The sequence below is a fragment of the Podarcis filfolensis genome, assembly GCF_964270895.1.
Source record: "Podarcis filfolensis genome assembly, chromosome: Z".
In the NCBI taxonomy this organism is placed as follows: Eukaryota; Metazoa; Chordata; class Lepidosauria; order Squamata; family Lacertidae; genus Podarcis; species Podarcis filfolensis.
The window spans coordinates 37,097,694-37,117,696 of record NC_139617.1 but is presented as its reverse complement, the minus strand read 5'-3'; the positions used below and the strand labels follow the sequence as shown (position 1 = coordinate 37,117,696).

Sequence of the window (20,003 nt, the reverse complement as noted above, 5' to 3'; positions counted from 1 at the left end):
AGTAAACAATGGCATTGTGGTGATCAAATGAAAAGTAAAGAGAGGGTCAAGAGAGAATCAAGGTCACCCAATTTAAAAAGTTTTATTTTGCTCATGTGAATATATATGTGTGATATTTGTTGTGATATGTAACTAGGGTAGCCAAGCTGGTTTCCTCCAGATTTTTATGAACTGCAGCTCTCATCACTCCCAGCCAGCATGGCCAATGGTCAGGAATCATGGGAGTTGTAGTCCTAAACATCTGGGAGGCACCACATTGCTCATGGTGGTGCTTTCTAGATTTAAAAATGTTATATTTTTATATACATATATTGTTCCATGCCACCCCGATCTCTTAGTGGTGCAAGGGGTTCCAGGTGCTTACCCGAAGTGTATTTCCTTTGTAAATTAGGCATAGCAAAGACTGCAGTGTCTTTATGATATATGGTTTATTTACAGATATATACAACCTGAGCCTACAGTGTACAGAGCATTCACATCACAAGATTCTTTGCTCCTCTCTTAGGAGCAGCAGGCTTAGGTCTACAAACAGGAACCAGTCATGGTGCCTCTCCCTTTGTTACAGCCAACCCACCAAGAGTTTTGGCAGGCCACCCTCTCCTCCGCTTTTCAAACCTCTTGCAAAGTGCTTACATTTCTAAGCTGAAATCCTAAACCTGAAATCCTGAAATCCTGAACCTGTTCTGAGCTGCTAGCAACAGCTGTATTTGCAGCAGAGGAGTGAAATGCTAGCATGTTCTTCCCCTCCTCATTTTTATCATCACAGGAACCCAGGCTATGACTGGCAACAAGTCACCCTGCAGCTGAGGAGAGTGTTGAAGCCTGGTCTCTCAGGTCCTAATGTAGCACTCTTAACTAAATAGTAATATTAATAAGTTATTGTTAGGTGCTCCTATAACCAGCTCATTTTTTGTTTGAGCTTTGAGGAGCATTTAAAGAAATAAATACAACCAACACAGGGCAGTGCAGTGCACTTTATTGCTTTTCAGTTAACTCTAGTCAATTTTTAGTTGGCATCAGAGAGATTTGATTTGTGATCCATTAAAACTTTGGCCACTAAATGGTCAAGTGCTCAGGTCTGACAAGGGAGCAAACAGAAGTCGGATAAGTGTCATTTCACTGGGGGTGATAAGGCCATTGTTAAAGCTCTCGTCCTGCTTCCCCATGAGCCCTTTTGTGTGCTTCCAATCCTGTATTACTCAAAGGCTTCACGAGGCTGAGGAAGAAATGCAACCAGCTCTGTCAGCTTTCCAGTTCCAGCGCCTGCTCTCCAACCTGACAGCGCTTCGGATCCAGGCCAAAAGCAGTTATGGACCAGGTAAGTCATTTGAAAACCTGCTATGTGTAGTTGGTCCCTGGTGTAGGCAGTCATGTAAAATGTGCAATTCCTCAAGACCTCTGGTTTTAAGTGAGCTTGAATTTGAATAAGAGCATAAGAAGAGCCTGGCTTGTTCCAGACCAGAGACCCATTTAGTCCAGTGTCCTTACAATTGCCAACCAGGCATCCATTATGGGAAGTCTGTGAAAGCAGAACCTTTCTCTCCCCTCTTGTGATTCCCAGAAACTGGTATTCAGAGGCATACTGCCTCCCAAAATGGAGGTAGAACATAGCCATTGTGGATAGTTTGTCTAATCTGGTACGCCTCTCCTGGTATGCCCCGCAGAGGACCTTAAGGTCCACAAATAACAACACTTTGGAGGTCCCAAGCCGCAAGGTGGTTAGATTGGTCTCAACTAGGGCCAGGGCCTTTTCAGTACTGGCCCCGAATTGGTGGAACACTCTGTCACAAGAAACTAGGGCCTGCGGGGCCTGACATCTTTCTGCAGGGCCTGCAAGGCGGAGCTGTTCTGCCTGGCCTTTGGTTTGGACTCAGTCTGACCCTTATGTTTCCCTCCCCTCATGGTTTTGATCTATGGGCTATTATTAAAATGAGGCTGCTTTTTAAATTGTATTTTAACCTGTATTTTAAATTGGTCCCCCTCCATTATGTTTTTATTGTAATTTTACTGGTGTTAGCTGCCCTGAGCCCGGCTCTGGCCTGGGAGGGCAGGGTATAAATAATAATAATAATAATAATAATAATAATAATAATAATAATGATTATCCTGTTTTAAAGCCATCCAACATATAGGTTGGTGGCTTCTACTGCATCTTGGATGCATGGAGAGGGGAAGGAAAAATAAGAGTATTGGAAGGCTGAGAACCTAAGAAAAGCCCTTCTGGATCAGACAAATGGTCCATTTAGTCCAGCATCCTATTCTCACACTTAGCCAACCAGATGCCCTATGGGAAGCCCAAAAGCAGGACCTGAATGTAACAGTAACTCACCCCATTCATGGTTACCAGCAACTAGCATTCAGAGACAGACTACCTTCAACACTGGAAGTAGAACATAGGGAAGGGGCTGTAGCTCACTGATAAATATCTGCTTTGCATGCAGAAGGTTGCAGGTTCAGTCCCTGGCATCTCCATGTAGGGCTAGGAGAGATCACTTGCCTTGACCCTGGAGAGCTGCTGCCAGTCAGCATAAGCAAGAATGGGCTAGATGGACCGAAGGATCTGACGGTGTAAAGGAGCTGCCTGTGTTGCTAGCACAGCCACCATGACTAGGTGTGCAACTGAGTCTTTTCCTCCCTCTGGGTCTCCCTTCTTTCCCCTCAGGTAGGATTCTCCTGAAGGAAGTCCAGCTTACGTCAGCTCACCCAGGCCTCTCTCAGCCTGCCCTGTGGGTTGAAGAATGTATATGCCCGCAAGGATACGTTGGCCAGTTCTGTGAGTCCTGCGCTCCTGGCTTCAAGAGGGAGGTGCCATTCGGTGGCCCCTTGGTCAGTTGTGTTCCCTGCTCTTGCAACCAACATGGCAGCTGTGATCCTGACACAGGTCAGTCCTCTCTCTTTCTGTCTCTGCCATCCTGTTTGGTATAGTGGTTAGAGTGTCAGACAAGGACCTGGGAGACCAGGGTTCAAATCCCCACTCAGCCATGAAGCTCGCTAGGTGTGATTTTGGGTTGGTCACAGTCTCTCAGCTTAAACTATCTCACAAGGTTGTGGTGGGGATTAAATGAGAAGTGGGGAGAACCATGTGCACCAACTCAAGCTCTTTGGAGAAAAAGGTGTGATAGAAATGCAATGAATAAATAAATAAGAATCAATAATTTCTCACATTTGTATTACTTAGTTCAGTTTATGAATTGTTTCTGATAAAATATCCCAAAAGCAATTGAAGAGTAAATGAATTTTCACGATGACTTCTTTTTATTGCAAACTGATGTGGAAATGTGGTGAGCTGAACTTAAGAATGGAAAAATTAGAAAAATTTGCAGATTCACCTACCCCTAGTCCCCATACTGCAGGAATATCATTTAAAAGTACCGTATTTTTCGCCCCATAGGGCGCACCGGCCCATAGGGCGCACCTAGTATTTTGGGGGGGAAATAAAGAAAAAAAATTGTTTCCCCCCCAGGCACGGGGCTGGGGCGGGGGAAGCCCAAGGTTCCCCCAACCCCATCCCCCAGAACAGGCTGCTGTCCGCAAGCCGTGGAAGCCCTCCCATGGCTTGCGGAGAGCTACCCGAAGCCCGGGCGCGACTACTCAGTGTGCCCAGGCTTCGGGATAGAAGCAGCTCTGCGCAAGCCGTGGGAGGGCTCCCGCGGCTTGCGCAGAGCTACCAGAAGCCCGGGCGCGACTGCTCAGCGCACCCAGGCTTCGGGATGCAGGCAGCTCTCCGCAAGCCGTGGGAGCCCGGTGGGAACTCTCGCGGGCTCCCAAGGCTTGCGGATAGCTTCCTGAAGCCTGCATTCACCCCATAGGACGCACACACATTTCCCCTTCATTTTTGGAGGGGAAAAAGTGCGTCCTATAGGGCGAAAAATACGGTACTCCCAGGATTTCTCCAGTACAGTCATACCTCGGGTTGAATGTGCTTCAAGTTGAGCGCGTTCGGGTTGTGCTGCGCGGCAACCCGGAAGTAACGGAGCGCGTTACTTCCAGGTTTCGTCACTCACGCATGCGCAGGCACTCAAAATGACATCACGTGCATGCGCGGAAGCGGTGAAACGTGACTTGCGCACACGTAGACTCGCCATCACGCCATTGCGTCTTATGTTCCATTCAGGATGCGAACGGGGCTCCTGAACGGATCCCGTTCGCATCCTGAGGTACAGCTGTACAAAGTTAACATGGACAGTAACATTCAGACTGAAAGGAAAATATCACTGGACATGTCCACACAGTGACCAAGTTAACCCAATCCAGGTATGGCTGTTGTGTGTGATTTTACAAACCACACACACATGTGCTTAGAGGCTGCCAGCATCTGGCTCGTGCTCTGTTACTGCAACATATGGGCTGCTTCATGGGACATGACTGAGATGCACAAAGGCTTGTATTGCTCCTTTTTATATAAAAAAAATAGGAAAATTCTTAACAAGTTCCTTTGTTTTACCAAATGGAAATAGCACAACGCTTTGCTGTCTTCTCCCACCCCCGCCTTTTTTTTACTGAGGAATTCCACTGCGTCTGGTCTCCTCCTTTCTGGTTCCACACAATCCTTGGATGCAATTCCAGGGCTTTGATCTTGCAGCTCTAATTTCCTTCAATCAAGCTGTGCGTCCGTCAGATAGGCTCTTGCCAGTCATTTGATTTCTTCCAGCCCTGCCACATCCACCCTCTTCTTCCTTGCCCCCATTTGCCCGGCTCTGTTTGCAACTCCGTTTCCCAGAGCAAACTCCAAGCCAGCCAACACAGCCTTGTTCCCATCTTGTGTTGCTTGCTATACTGGTTAGATGGACCTTTGCAGGAAATTGTGAACTGAGCGTGTTCAGTGGGTGTAGAACACGAGTGAATGGTGGGTGGTGGTGTAAATGAAATGGATTATCTTGGTAGAGAACATAGGTGACTGAACCCCTGAATAGAAGCTCCTAGACATGTTGGGAAATCCTGCTGCAAAACAGGAGCGGAAATTGCCACAATGTGCTTGTTCATCAAAGTTCAGAAATTAAAACCAAGCAAGCAAATATGAGCACTGCTGTTTCCATAAATGCTACAAAAATAATTATGTGATTGTATGCATTGCTTTTAACATTTCCTTCCACTAAAATCAAGTAAAATATTTATTGTTACGGTCAGCAACTAGCATCAAGGAAACAAAATAGAAATCACATAAGACACATTATCCAAATGCGTTATCATGTAAATCAATCACATAACTAATCTTGTTTGTTTCAGTTGTAGTGGCTAGTGAAGTGAATGAAATAGGCTCTAGTGGAACTTGAACTGTGGGGAAATGGAAACAGCACTGATTTCAGTGAATGGTGGATGGGATGGAAACTGCTACCTCCTTACATCCCTAAGAGGACTTCATGCTGCAACATTTTCTTGCAGCTCCTGCTACTATAAATGATAGCTACTGCTGATCCAAAAACTTTACTGTTTTTGTGGCAGTTCCCCTACAGTATTTGCCATCACTTGGAACCTTTTCTTATGGCTTACCAAATTTCAAAAATTAATAATGGCAATTGTGTTTACAGTTGTGACATATCACTCCTAACCACATGCAAAAGTGTGTTGCTCTACACTCTTTTCTTCTTCCAATTCTCTTTTGATTTCGTATTGGAAACAGCTTCTCTGTCTACCTGGAGCGATCTCTAAGAAAGGGCATTTTGAATCTACAGACACAGCCCTTCATAATCAGAGGTTCTCTGGCTATGCTCTATTTGAAGTTTAAGACCTGTGCAAGTCACCTGCATCCCATTTTGAAGTTTGCATTTATTTCTTTATGCTGTCTCCACTTTTTATGGGCTAAAACTGCTGATGGTTAACAGAAAACCAAGCAGCATGGAAATGATGAGCCGGTGTGATTTATTGGTGGTTGAAACTATTTAAGCAGGCTTACTAGCAACAGGCATCCTTTCTCCAGTTCCAGGAAGCTGTTTTCTTGTGTAATGCCCATTCATGTCAATGGAGCTTATTCAACAGAAATACCTGATGGTTTATGTGCAGATAAAACAGGGGTGAGAAATCTAGGACCTGGGGCCCAAATGCAGCCCTCCAAACCTTTTTGTTTGGGCTAGGGCTGGGTGATACCAGACCCTCCAAGTGTCCCTATTTCCCAGGGATGTTCCTGATTTTGAGAAGCCATCCCTGTTTCTGATTTGATCCCAGAATATCCCACTTTTCCATAGGATGTCTCTATTTTCATTGAAGAAATGTTGGAGGTGATGGAGTTTTCTGAAGGCAATCTTTTTTAATTTTAATTTTAATTATGTTGGAAGCTGCCCAGAGTGGCTGGGGCAACCCAGTAAGATGTGTGTGTGGGGGGGTATAAATAGTAAAATCATCATTATGGAATGGGAAGTCCTTATTTTCATCGGAGAAATGTTGGAGGGTATGTGATACATTGTCCAAAACTGGTTTGACATGGCACAAACTATGATGTGTGCACGTCCCAGGGTTGCCAAATCCAGAAACAAAAGTTGTTGAGCTTTTTTTTTTAAAGGAAATTCACCAAAATCTAAACTTTCTGACATGGGTTGCAGTACGTCAGGGTTTCAAAAAATTTCGTCTCTACCCTGATTCAAACAGCAGTGTTCTGTTTGCTCTGCAGGGGGCAGAGAAGCACAAGAGCATGTATCAAAGAAAGCAGCCTATCAAGGACCTTTCCTCAGTAACTTACGTAGACACCATGAGTTTCTTGTTTAAAGTGCCAGCACCAGGCTAGGAGGTAGTTGAAGGAGACCTCATGATACTTGAACTTTGCTGGGACTGTCACACGAGCAGGAAGCCCTTTCTGCCTTGCCTCCCGAAAGCCCCCCATGCTTTTGAGCCCTCAGCCAGGGCTAACTTGGCAGCCACTAGTAATCTCGTAGAAAAATAAGCTGGGGTTATTTAATTCTGAGTTTTAAAAATAAAAATAAACCTTGCCCTGTCGTTTAAGCACCTTTCTCCCCTTTCCCCTTCTGTGTAGGGTTGCCATATTTCAAGAAGTGAAAATCTAGACACAAAAGCCGACTTAGCTTGCTGTACATCCAGATTTTCCCTGACATTTCAGCGATTTCCTGTATGTTCAGGAAAATCTGGAAGTACGACAACCCTATGCTGGTGTGTCTGTGTCTCCATTGTGTCTGTTTGGGAACATTCTTTTATCTTATTTTTTGATATCTATGCTGCTAATTACTTCTACAGCTTTTATCTTAGAGAAAAGGTGATAATCTAAAAAGCACCTGTGCTGTAAAATAGCAGTTGTAACAATATGTTAAAGGCCAGTGCGATTTTGTAAGTTTTAGACCCATAAGTAGTAGTGGTTGCCAGTACATTATGCTGTTCACATCTACACAATTACATCCTTATTTCAGACATCTTGTAATATTGGTATATTGTGATGTTAACTGGCAACATATTACAATATTGAAAACTAGACTTCGCCCTGCCCTAGTCTGGACCTTGGAGCTCTCTGCAGGGGGTGGCACAGAGCCCTGGCACCGCCTCCCCAAAACTGGAAGTTGAGTAAGCACTTGCCTAGCATTGGGGAAAAAAGAAGGGCTTTAGGACCCTGCCAGAGCCCAGGAGCTTCCTTCCTAGAGCCAGATCAGTGCCGGCAATTTTGAAGCAGCACAAAATTGGGAAGGTCCATAACTGGAGAAGAGATATATTTGGGGGCTCCAAATATTGGCTTCAGAAGATTACCAAAGTCCATTCATTTTATCTGTCTTTGGGAGAGTGTTGCAAGGGCTCTGGAATAGGAGTAAACCTTATGTGATCACAACTTTGTTCAGGTGTTTTTGGGTGGGTGGGGAATAAATATTTATTTTCCCACACACCTCCTGACGCCAGAGTTATACTGGGACACTTGCAAGAGCAGGAAGCCCTTTCTGCCTCACCTCTCGAAAGCCCCCCATGTTGCTGAGGCTTGCTTGGCAGCTGCTGCTAATACAAGAAAAAGAATAAACTGGGATTATTTATTTCTGAGTTTAAAATAATTGAAATAAACATAGCCTTGTTGTTTAAGCCTCTTTCCTCCCTTCTCCCCTTCTGTGTGTGCTGGTGTGTCTGAATCTCCCTGCTGTCTGTTAGGGAACATTCTGCCACCTTAGATTTGATAATTTATGCTACTACCGTATTTTTTGCACCATAACACTCACTTTTTTCCTCCTAGAAAGTAAGGGGAAATGTCTGTGCATGTTATGGAGGGAATGCCTACGGGTGGCATGCCTACAGATTTTCCTCCTCTAAAAACTACGTGCATGTTATGGTTGGGTGCGTGTTATAGAGCGAAAAATACGGTAGTTACTTCTACAACTTTGATTTTAGGAAAGGGTGCTAATTTTGAAATTATCTGTACTGTAAAATAACCGGCATAACAATAGCTTATAGGTAAATTTTTAACCCCTAAGTAGTAGGAGTTGCAAAATACATCACCCCATTTGTCTCTACATAGTTCCATCCTTATTTCAGACATGGTCTTATATATCGGTATATCCTGACATATCACAATGTTGAAAACCAGACATCGCCCAGCCCTCATCGCAGCTGTTTTTCTTTTTGACCTATGATTATGTGTGATGTTCATTTTAGTCTGTCAATCTCCTTGGCTATTCAGATAGCAGAATCTCATATATGATATAATATGTTGCATGTAAGACCTGCTTTTGTTGTAAGGTATGTTTCTCCAGAGGTACTTAATGCTGTTTCGAGACCATTATTCCTATTCTCGTTGTTTTTTTTTACATAGTACTATGCTATTTCATCCAAAAATACTTGTGAAGATCCACTTGATGGCGCCAAATATTGGCCACGCAGAGGATACCATTTTAAGAGTGATTACAAAGTGCATCCATTTTGTGTGGCTTTTGGAAGGGCGGCGCTAGAGCTCTGGGTGATGCCAGAGCCCTGGCACCGCCTTCCCAAAGCCGGAAATCTAGTACTTGATTGCCCATCTTTGGGAAAGAGATAAGGGCTCTAGGACCCTGCCAGAGCTTGAATATTCCTTTCCAGAGCCAGACATCACCCAGCCCTAGTTGCAGCACTTATCCTTTCTGACCTATGTTTATGTAGGATTCTTATTTTAGTCTGTTAATCTCTATGCATTTTCAAGTAGCGCAATGTCACATATGCCATTATACATTGCATGCAGGACCTGCTTTGGTTGTAGGGTATATTCCTCCTGAGGTACTTAAAAGTGTTTCTAGTCCATTATTCCTGTTCTCCTTTTTACATAGTTCTATGCTATTTTAGTCATTCAGAAATCTGATGTGCTGCAAAATTGACAAGCTCCACTTGGAGGCGCCAAAAAGCTGCTGTCATTTTAGGAAAGATTACAAAGTGCATCAGTGTTGTGTGGCCTTGGGAGGGTGGCACTAGGGCTCTGGAGGCAGCCCTGGCAATGCCTTCCTGAAGCTGGAAGTCTAGTAAGTGCTTGCCCACACAAAAGTGAGAAGATGCATGTTTGAGAAGATCCATTTGGGGGGCGCCTATACTAGCCTCCCAGAGGTCTCCATTTTAGGGAAGATTACAAAGTGCATCCATTTTGTGTGGCTGTTGGAGGGCGGCACAAAGCCCTGGCACCGCCTTCCAAAAGCCAGAAGTTTAGTAAGTGCTTGCCCAGTTTTAGGAACCAGGGAAGGGCTCTAGGAAGATGCCAGAGCCTGGTTTTCCTGCGCAGGGTGTCACACCAAGGTGGCACAATATTGTACCTGCAGTTTTTATGCACAGGGCACCCAGCCTAGATGGCACAAAATCTGAGGCTCTTGCAAGAGCATAAAGCCCTTTCTGCCTCCCTTGCCAAAAGCCTGGCAGGTTGCTGTTGCTCACATGGCAGCCTCCACTATTGTGATAGAAAAATAAACGGGGGTTATTTAATTGTGAGTTTAAACCTCTTTCCTCCCTTTGCCTCCCCCCCATCTGTGTCTATCTCATCTCTGTTAGGGAACATTCTCTCATCTTATCTTTGACATCTGTGCTGCTGATTTCTTCCACAGATTTTATTTTAGAGAAAAGGTGCAGATTTAAGAAATATTGGTAATATGAAATCACAGTTGTAATAATTTCTTAAGTGTAAGTAAAAATAAATACGTTTTAGACCCCTAACTAGAGTTGCCGGCACGTAACTCTGTTCGTTCTACATATCTTCGTTCATATTTCAGATACGGACATGGTGCTGTATCAGTATATATCGCGATGACATATCACAATGTTGAAAAGCAAGACATCGCTCAGCCCTCCTTGCAAAATTGAGAAGATCCTCTTGGGGGCGCCAAATTGGCCGCCATTTTAGGAAAGATTAAGAAGTGGGTCCATTTTGTGTGGCTGTTGGAAGAGGGTGGCGCTTGAGGTGCTTCCAAGGGCCTGGCACCGCCATATTGAAGCCGGAAGCCTATTAAGGGCTTGCCCACACAAAGGTGGGAAGATGCATACTTGAGAATATCCACTTGGGGCAGCAAAGCTTCCCATAGACCGCAGCCATTTTAGGAAAGATTACAAAGTGCATCCATTTTGTGTGGCTGTTGGAATGTGATGCTAGGGCTCTTGGAGGCTGCTGCAGCCCTGGCACTGCCTTCCTGAAGCTGGAAGTCTAGTAACTGCTTGCCCAGTTTTGGGAAGCAGGGAAGGGCTCTAGGGTGCTGCCAGAGCCCTCCAGTTTTCTTCCCAGAGCCAAATCAGAGCCTGCAGTTTTTAAGCAAGAGTCACCCTGCCTAGGTGGCACAAAATTTGGGTCTGTTGCATGAGCAGGAAGCCTTTTCTGCCTCCCCTCCCCAAAGCCTGGCATGTTACTGTGGCTCGCTTGGCAGCCTCCACTACTCTGGTAGAAAAATAAACTGGGGTTATTTAATGCTGAGTTTAAAACAATAAAAATAATTCTTGCCCTATTTAAGCCTCTTTCTTCCTGTTGTCCCCCCCCATCTGTGTCTCCCTCATCTCTGTTAGGGAGCTTTCTCTCACCTTACCTTTGACATCTAAGCTGATAATTTTTTCTACAGCTTTTATTTTAGAGAGAATGTATAATTTTAGAAATTATTGGTAATATAAAATCACAGTTGTAACAATTTCTTAAGCGTAAGTTAAAATGAATAAGTTGTAGACCCCTAACTAATATGAGTTGCCGGCACGTAACCCTGTTCGTCTCTACATATCTCCGTTCATATTTCAGACACAGACATGGTGCTGTATCGGTATATATTGCGATGACATATCACAATGTTGAAAAGCAAGATATCGCTCAGCCCTCCTTGCAAAATTGAGAAGATCCTCTTGGGGGCGCCAAATACTGGCCTCCCATTGGCCACCATTTTAGGAAAGATTACAAAGTGCATCCATTTTGTGTGGCTGTTGGAAGAGGGCGGCGCTAAGGCTGGGATGCTTCCAAAGGCCTGGCACTGCCATACTGAAGCCGAAAGCCTGGTAAGGGCTTGCCCACACAAAGGTGAGAAGATCCACTTGGGGGCGCCAAATCCTAGCTTCCCACAGGCAGCAGCCATATTAGGAAAGATTACAAGGTGCATCCATTTTGTGTGGCTGTTGGGAGGGCGGAGCTAGGGGTGCTTCCAAAGGCCTGGCACCACCATACTGAAGCCAGAAGCCAATTAAGGGCTTGCCCACACAAAGGTGAGAAGATGCATTCTTGAGAAGATCCACTTGGGGGCACCAAAGCTTCCCATAGACCGCAGCCATTTTAGGAAAGATTACAAAGTGCATCCATTTTGTGTGGCTGTTGGAGGGCGGTGCTAGAGCCCTGGCACCTCCTCCCGAAAGTGGAAAGTCCAGTAAGTGCTTGCCTAGCTGTGGGAAGGAGGGAAGGGCTCTAGGGTGCTGCCAGAGCCCTGGAGTTTCCTTCCCAGAGCCAGAGCAGTATGGGCAGTTTTCTTCACAGGGTGCCCAGCTGAAGTGGCACAAAATTTTAAGGATCCTTTTTATCTGCCCTTGGAAGGGCAACACAAGGACTCTGGGAAACTGCCAGAGCCTGAACAGAACCTTCCCACAGCTGAGTAAAACAAATGCGATTGTAGCTTTGCTGTAGTGCAGAGCTTTCCAAACTGTGTGTCGCAATGCGTAAGTGTGTCCTGCCACCCAAACACTCGCCCCTCTTTTTCCTGGGGCGTGGAAAGGGATTCATTTAACCTGCAGTTTGCTAGGAAAACTGAATTGCTGTGTCTTGAAATGACGTATGTCTAAAAGTGAGTCCCAGGCATGAAAACTTTGGAAAGCTCTGCGTGTGTGTTTGTGTGTGCGTGCGTGTGTGCACGTGCTCTATTTATTTACTTCCCTAAACGGGGGTTATTTCAAAAAATAAACCTTGCTCTGTTTTTTAAGCCTCATTCCTCCCTTGTCCCCTTCCTTCTGTGTGTCTCCCTTATGTCTGTTGGGAAATGTTCTCCCACTTTAACTTTGATATCTAGGTTACTAATTGCCTGCACAGGTTTGATTGTAGAGAAAAGGAGCAAATTTTAAAATTATTTGCGCTATAAAATAACGGTTGTAACAATATGTTAAAGGTAAGTACGGGTTTATAAAATTTAGACCCCCTAGGTAATAGCCGTTCCCAGAATATCATTCCGTTCGTTTGCTTCTACATAGTTTCATCCTTATTTTAGACATTGTGTTACATCCGTATATTGCGATGTTTAGCTGGTGACAATCACGATGTTGAAATCGCCCAGCCTTCATTGCAATATTAAGAAGTTCCACTTGGGGCCGCCAAATATTGGGCTGCCAGAGGCTGCCATTTTAGGAAAGATTACAAAGTGCATCCATTTTGTGTGGCTGTTGGAAGAGGGCGGCGCTAAGGCTTGGATGCTTCCAAAGGCCTGGCACTGCCATACTGAAGCCGAAAGCCTAGTAAGGGCTTGCCCACACAAAGGTGAGAAGATGCATTCTTGAGAAGATCCACTTGGGGGCGCCAAATCCTAGCTTCCCACAGGCAGCAACCATATTAGGAAAGATTACAAGGTGCATCCATTTTGTGTGGCTTTTGGGAGGGCGGTGCTAGGGGTGCTTCCAAGGGCCTGGCACCGCCATATTGAAGCCGGAAGCCTATTAAGGGCTTGCCCACACAAAGGTGAGAAGATGCATTCTTGAGAAGATCCACTTGGGGGCGCCAAATCCTAGCTTCCCACAGGCAGCAGCCATATTAGGAAAGATTACAAGGTGCATCCATTTTGTGTGGCTTTTGGGAGGGCGGTGCTAGGGGTGCTTCCAAAGGCCTGGCACCACCATACTGAAGCCGGAAACCTATTAAGGGCATGCCCACACAAAGGTGAGAAGATGCATTCTTGAGAAGATCCACTTGGGGGCGCCAAATACTATCCTAACTTCCCACAGGCCGCAGCCATTTTAGGAAAGATTACAAAGTGAATCCATTTTGTGTGGCTTTTGGGAGGGCGGTGCTAGAGCCCTGGCACCACCTTCCAAAAGCCTGAAGTCTGGTAAGTGCTTGCACAGGTTTGGGAAAGAGAGAAGGGCTCTGGGACCCTGCCAGAGCCTGGTTTTCCTGTGCAGGGTGCCATGCCAAGGTGGTACAAAATTGGAAAAATCCATAATTGAGACAATCCAATTGGAGGGGGCAGCACATTTTGGCTTTGAAAGAAGTTAGTCATCCCCCTCCAGGTTCCTGACGCTTGCTTTTCTAGTGGAAGAATAAACTAGTATTATTTATTGCTGATTTAAAATTAATATTAAAAAACCTTCCTTTGTTGTTGAAGCCTGTTTCCTCTCCTCTCCCCTTCTGTGTATGCTGGTGTGTCTTTTATTTTAGACCAAAGGTGATAATTTAAAAAATATCGGTGTATCACGATGTTTAGCTGGTGACATATCACAATGTTGACATCGCCCAGCCCTCGTTGCAGCCCTTTTCCTTTCTGACCTACTGGATGCTCATTTCAGTCTGTCAATATCTGTGCCTTTTCAAGTAGCAGAACCTCATATAGGATATAATACATTGCACGTAGGACCTGCTTTAGTTGTAGGGTATATTCATCCTGAGATACTTAAAAGTGTTTCCAGCCCATTACTATTCCTGTTCTGCTTTTTAGATAGTGCTATGCTATTTCAGTCCTCCTAAAATTGGAGGTGGTGCAAAATTAAGAAGATCCACTTGGAGGTGCCAAATATTGCCTTGCATAGGCTGCAATGATTATGTGGCTGTGGGGAGGGCAGTGCTGGGGCTCTGTGGGGCTCTGTAGGGACTCTGTGGGGACTTTCCCATCTTTGGGATGGAGGGAAGGACTCTAGGGTACTGCCAGAGTCTTGACAGTTTTCCTTCACAGGGCACTGAGTGAAGGCAGCACAAATTGGGAAGATCCATAATTGAGAATATCTATTTGGGAGCACCAAATATTGGCTTCAAAGGATTACCGAAGTCTAGTCTATTTTATCCATCTTGGGGAGGGTGGCACAAAAGCCTCTTGTTTAAGTCTCTTTCCTCCCCGCTCCCCTTCTGTGTGTGCTGGTGTGTCTGTGTCTCTCTCCTCTCTGTTAGGGAACATTATCTCACCTTACCTTTGATACACATGCTACTAGTATCTTCTACAACTTTTATTTTAAGTGAAAGGTGCTAATTTCAAAATTATCGGTAAAATAAAATCACAGTTGTAGCCCTTGCTGCAAGTCTTTTCCTTTCTGACCTATGTTTATGTGGGATACTCATTTTAGCCTGTCATTCTCAGAACCTCATATATCATATAACACATTGCATGTAGTACCTGCTTTGGTTGTAGATTATATTTCTCCATTATTTTTGTTCTCCTTTTTACATAGTTTTACATTTCAGTCATAAAATCTGAGGTGTCACAAAATTGAGAAGATCCACTTGAGGGCGCCATATATTGGCCTTGTGCAGGCTGCAAGGATTACTGTAGGAGTGTGGCATGAGGGCTACTACATGCTTGCCCAGCGTTAGGAAGGAGACTGCCAGAGCCCTGGACTTTCCTTCCCACACCCAGAGTTCTGGGAAGATTAATCATTGAGAATATCTATTTGGGGGTGCCAACTATTGGCTTTCGAAAGATTACCAAAGTCTGTCCGTTTTATCCATCTTTGGGAGGGCAGCACAAGACTCTGGCATCCACAGCTAGTCCAATGGAAAAATAAACTGGGAGTATTTACTTCTGAGCTAAAAATAATTGAAATAAAACTTGCCCTGTTTTTTAAGCCTCTTTCCTCCTTTATCTTCTTCTCTCTGTGTGTTTCTCCCTCCAGTCTATTAGGGAACATTCTGCCAACTTACTTTTGATATTTATGCCTCTAATTACTTCTACAGCTTTTATTTTAGAGAAAAGATGATTATCTAAAAATCACCTGTTCTGTAAAATAACAGTTGTAACAATATGTTAAAGGTAAGTACGATTTTATAAGTTTTAGACACCAAAGTAGTAGTGGTTGCCAGCACATTATGCTGTTCACCTGTACACAATTCCATCCTTATTTAAGACAACATATCACAACATTGAAAACTATACATTACCCTGCCCTAGTCTGGACCTTGGAGCTCTCCACAGGCAACACAACCCTCACTGGCCCTGCTTCACACCCTCCTTGAGCTTTTTTGCCTGGTTGGAATGTATCATTTGCTTGCCTGGATGGAGATGTGTGTGTGTTTGTATGTCTCTGTGTGTAGAAACTAGCTTCCTAAAGTAAAAAAATTAAATGCACTGCTGTGTCCACCTTTGCCTCTGGCCCTGCCTACCACTGGCATGTGGTTCCCAGAAGGTTGCCCAGAAGGAGTGTCTCCACCCCCTCCGTTCAGCCTATTTAGCCTGGACACTGTGGTCCACCTCCTAGGGTTTTCTGGCAGTTCCCTCACTGCCAGAAGTGAAGCTATGGGGAACCAGGCAGAGGGTCTTCTTGGTAGTGGCACCCACTCTTTAGAACGCCCTCTCTTCAGATGTCAAGGAGATGAGTAACTATGTAACCTTTAGAAGACATCTGTATAGGGAAGCTTTTTAAAGTTCAATGTTTTATATATACTGGAAGCCACCCAGAGTGGTGGGGGCAACGCAGTCAGATGGGCGGGTACAAATAACAACAACAACAATTATTATTATTATTAGCCTCATGCTAGCCCAGCTTCTATTTGAACGTTAAATGGTTTTGCTGATTTCCGTGTGCGTGCTTTATTTATTATTTTATCTTTTTTATTGATAATGTTATTATGTCCACCAGTTAGATCGCTGAATCAAAAAGCTCTCTGTTTCTACCTTGTTTTTATAGTTTGTTTTAAGGACCTTCCCTTTTTGTACACCACTTTGACATGTTTAACATAAAGTGATTTATACATTTTGGAAATAAAACAAGAAGAATGTTTGGGACAGGCCCCGGGCAGCTAACTGTTCATTCAATATTTCTAGGACTTCCAAAAATAAATAACTTCCATGTGAGACAACACACCGACCAATATTTTTCAATTTCAAATGAGGGCTGCGCCATTGAGCAGACTAAGGAGATTAGTTGGTTAAAATATAAATATAAAATGTAGATATATTTAATCCAGATATATGAACTGGACCCCTGGTCAATAAGAGCCTAGATGGACTACCTGCCCAGCCCAAAATGGCCGCTATGTTGTTCTTACAAAAAAACAAAACCATGATTCCATTTAAGGAAAGCAAGCAGTTGTTTTTCCTTTTCTCCTATCTTAACTCCTGATGGCTTGTCCTGTTCCTTTTCCCACCAGGCCTCTGCCAATGTCTCCACAACACAGAGGGGCCTTCCTGTGAGCGTTGTGCTGCTGGTTTCCATGGCAACCCCTTCATTGGCCGCTTTGATGACTGTAAGCCTTGCCCTTGCCCTGGCCAGACGCCTTGCCTGGCTCTCCCACAGAGCGGAGAGGTGGTCTGTACCCACTGCCCACTGGGACAAAGAGGTGCGTATAACTATTGGGGCTGTGCTCATACGTTAAACCAGTGGTTGCCAATCTGCCAATCTGTGGGGGGTTTTTGCTGGTGACCATGAAGCCTCTGAACCCTGCTCCACAAACTGCTCCCTTGGTCCTGAGGTCCTTATTTCCCCTTGAAGGGTAAATAGATGCTCTTTCCCACTTCCTCCTTTAGCTCTCTCTGCTCTCAAGGCACCTCTGAGAATCTCAGTTCTCCTTGGGGTTTTTAAAAGTGCAAGTTGCTGGTCCTTATGGCTATGGAACTAAATCTGGGGATATATTTCTGCCTTTGCTCTCTCCCATTCTCCTCTGTCACTCTGTCGTTGTTCGAATGAACCTCTATGTTTATTTTAAACATTGACTCATGGAATCAGCAACAAACATTTTATACCTCTGTGTCATTTGCAGTTAGTGACAGAAAATCAATTTCAGAAGGAAAAGGAACATACAATTTTGTCTTTATGGCTTATAGGGAAGTTTGGATTCATGTTAATGATGACAAACACCAGAGCAGAGTGAAATAATTATCTCGCCTGAGTTAATAATGGCAGATGGGCTGCTGCTTTAATGCTTCCTAGGAGACCAACAAGTGATATTTTTCAGACAGTTGAAGATGGCTTGAAAGAGGAATTAGTAATCTTAGTGAATGCATAGTGAATGCAGTCATCCCACAGAACAGGATGAACAAGTTATATTCCTATTGTTCCAAAAACCTACCAACTCTACTCAGCCAGAAAGCACCTGCGTTACATGTGTACGCTTTGGAAAGTGATACCTTTTGCAAACTGCTTTCAGCTCTCTTAGGAACTGCAATACCATCTGCAGTCTCTTTTGGCGGGACTTGTTGACAAAACCTGGTTCTCCCTACCTCTGCTGTTCTTCTCTAGGGAGACTCTGTGAGCTGTGCGATGATGGCTTTTTCGGGGACCCCCTGGGAAGGAATGGTCCAGTCCGACCTTGCAGCCCCTGTGAATGCAACAGCAACGTGGACCCCAATGCCGTGGGCAACTGTGATCCTGTCTCAGGCCAGTGTCTCCGCTGCTTATACAACACAGCAGGAGGACACTGTGAGAGGTGTCAGGAAGGCTTCTATGGAGATCCACTAGCCACCAACCATGCTGTGAAGTGTACACGTGAGTACAGGCCTTCCACTCATCCTGAGAACTACTTGGAAACCTTTTGGTCCAGCAGCATGCAGAAGTTAAAAAAAGTATTCCAGGGGTTCCAGCCTCTTACCCAAAGTCCATTTTTCCTTTTGGAATGAGGCACAGTGGAGACTGTAGTATCTTTATGATATTTACACATATATCCAACCTGAGCCTGGAGGGGTTCACAGTATCAACACCCCAAAAGGGTCTTGTTTCTCCTACAGTTGCAGCCTTGGATTCAAACAGAAATCAAACATTGCTCTCAAATGTTGCTCTGTCTCTCCCTCCAGCTTGCTGCTTTACTTCTAGGTCACATCACTGCAAATGTTCAACTCCCAACTTTGATCTTGATTTTGGTCATTAACATAGATAAAGAAAGGAGTCTATATTTCTTGGAAAGTATCTCTTTTCATTATGCCTTTATCACCCTCCTGTGTCTGGTGAGATGCTCTGACATTGACGTAGGTCAGATATTATTTTCCCATTTTTAAAAGAAAGAGGGGGCCCTGTGTCCTGCCCACTTCCACATGGGCTTATTGGCGCGACACCTTCCGTGACTCTCCCATAACATGGAAGCCGCAAAATATGGAATATGAGAATTCTTTTAGGCTGCATCCAGTCTTCCTGGATTTCCTGTGCTAAATGGAAATTGTAGCAAGAGCAGTGGGCCCTGTTGCTAACTTTGGTGCCCTGGTGAATGTCTAGCCTTGCTGCCTTCTGGAGCTAATCCTGTTTAAACCAACTGATGTTTCTGGACACTTCAAAGGCAACTAAAAAGGAAAAATAATCATAAAATTATGGTTTCCACAAAATCATAAATTACAACACAGGTGGGAAACCTCAGTCAGCACTATCTTAATCTTTTTTTATGGAGTGTTTTTGCCTGGCCTGGATAGAGAGGGATGTAAATGTGTGTAGAAACAACCCTATTGTAAAAAGGTAAAATTTACATTCATTGCCCCACCTTTTTTTGCTTCTGGCCCTGGCCACTTCTATGAAGCAGCTCTAGAACAATTGCATATAAGGACATATCCTGTTTTGGGGGCCAACATGCCCATCCAGGCAGATTTTTATATTTTAATGGAAATGTCCAGGTTTGGGGTTTATTTTATTTTATTTTTTGGTTTTGGGGTGGGGGGGCATGCACATGCTTGGGAGGGCACTGTGCCCCAGCAGCGCCACAGTGGAGCGAGGCCATCACAGCAAAGAGCAAAGATCAGGTAGGAGCTGGGGTCCTGCCTCCGCTTGGCCTGCCAGTGGCTCAGCCTCGGACTGCTCAGCATGCCATGGCCCACTGGATGGAGTATCCATTTGTATGTGGCCCTTGGAATGTTGAATGCAATAGAATGTGGCCCTGAGGCCAAAAGAAGCTCCCCACCCAGGTTTAAAACAATAAAAACTATTTATTTTTGAAAAAAAACAACAAGCCAACAGAATGGAAAATTTAGATTTTAAATGCACACAACAAATATGGGTTGCTTGTTGAATGGGGGGGCCTGGGTTGTGCCAAGACCAGTAGGCTTAGCCCACCAAGTATTTAAGTGTAAGAATGTATTTTCCCTCCCCTCATCCTTCCTAGCCTGCAAGTGTAACCCTGGAGGCTCTACCAATGGAGCAGCGACTTGTGATGATGTCACCGGTCAGTGCATCTGCCTCCCCCATGTGACTGGGCGGGACTGCAGCCAATGCCAAGCAGGTTATTATGACCTCCAGCCAGGAAAGGGTTGCAAAAGGTAATCAGGTGGAGTGGGTGGGAAGGAAGGGTGGGGGAGAAAATGATTTTTAGAGAAAAATCAGGCAGGGAATATGTAGTATAGGAGGAACCTGCCTTATACTGAGCCAAACCATTGGGTCCATCTAGCTCAATATTGTCTACACTGACTGGCAGCAGCTCTCCAGTATTGCAAGCAGGTTTCTCTCCTTGCCCTACCTGGAGAAGCCAGAGGCTGAACCTGTGACCTTCTGCATGCAAAGCAGATGCTCTTCCTCTGAGC

At 44.7% G+C, this 20,003-nt stretch overlaps 1 protein-coding gene across 2 annotated transcripts in view; it reads left to right on the top strand.

Annotated features, from left to right (window-relative positions):
• LAMC3 (laminin subunit gamma 3) overlaps positions 1–20,003 on the top strand; it is a 64,475-nt gene that overhangs the window by 25,489 nt on the left and 18,983 nt on the right. For both annotated transcript variants that reach the window (XM_083596854.1, XM_083596855.1), the window contains 5 exons: positions 1,206–1,318; positions 2,663–2,881; positions 16,661–16,849; positions 17,749–17,994; positions 19,589–19,742. In XM_083596854.1, the coding sequence (XP_083452980.1) occupies positions 1,206–1,318; positions 2,663–2,881; positions 16,661–16,849; positions 17,749–17,994; positions 19,589–19,742 (921 nt within the window). The remainder of the gene's footprint in view (positions 1–1,205; positions 1,319–2,662; positions 2,882–16,660; positions 16,850–17,748; positions 17,995–19,588; positions 19,743–20,003) is intronic.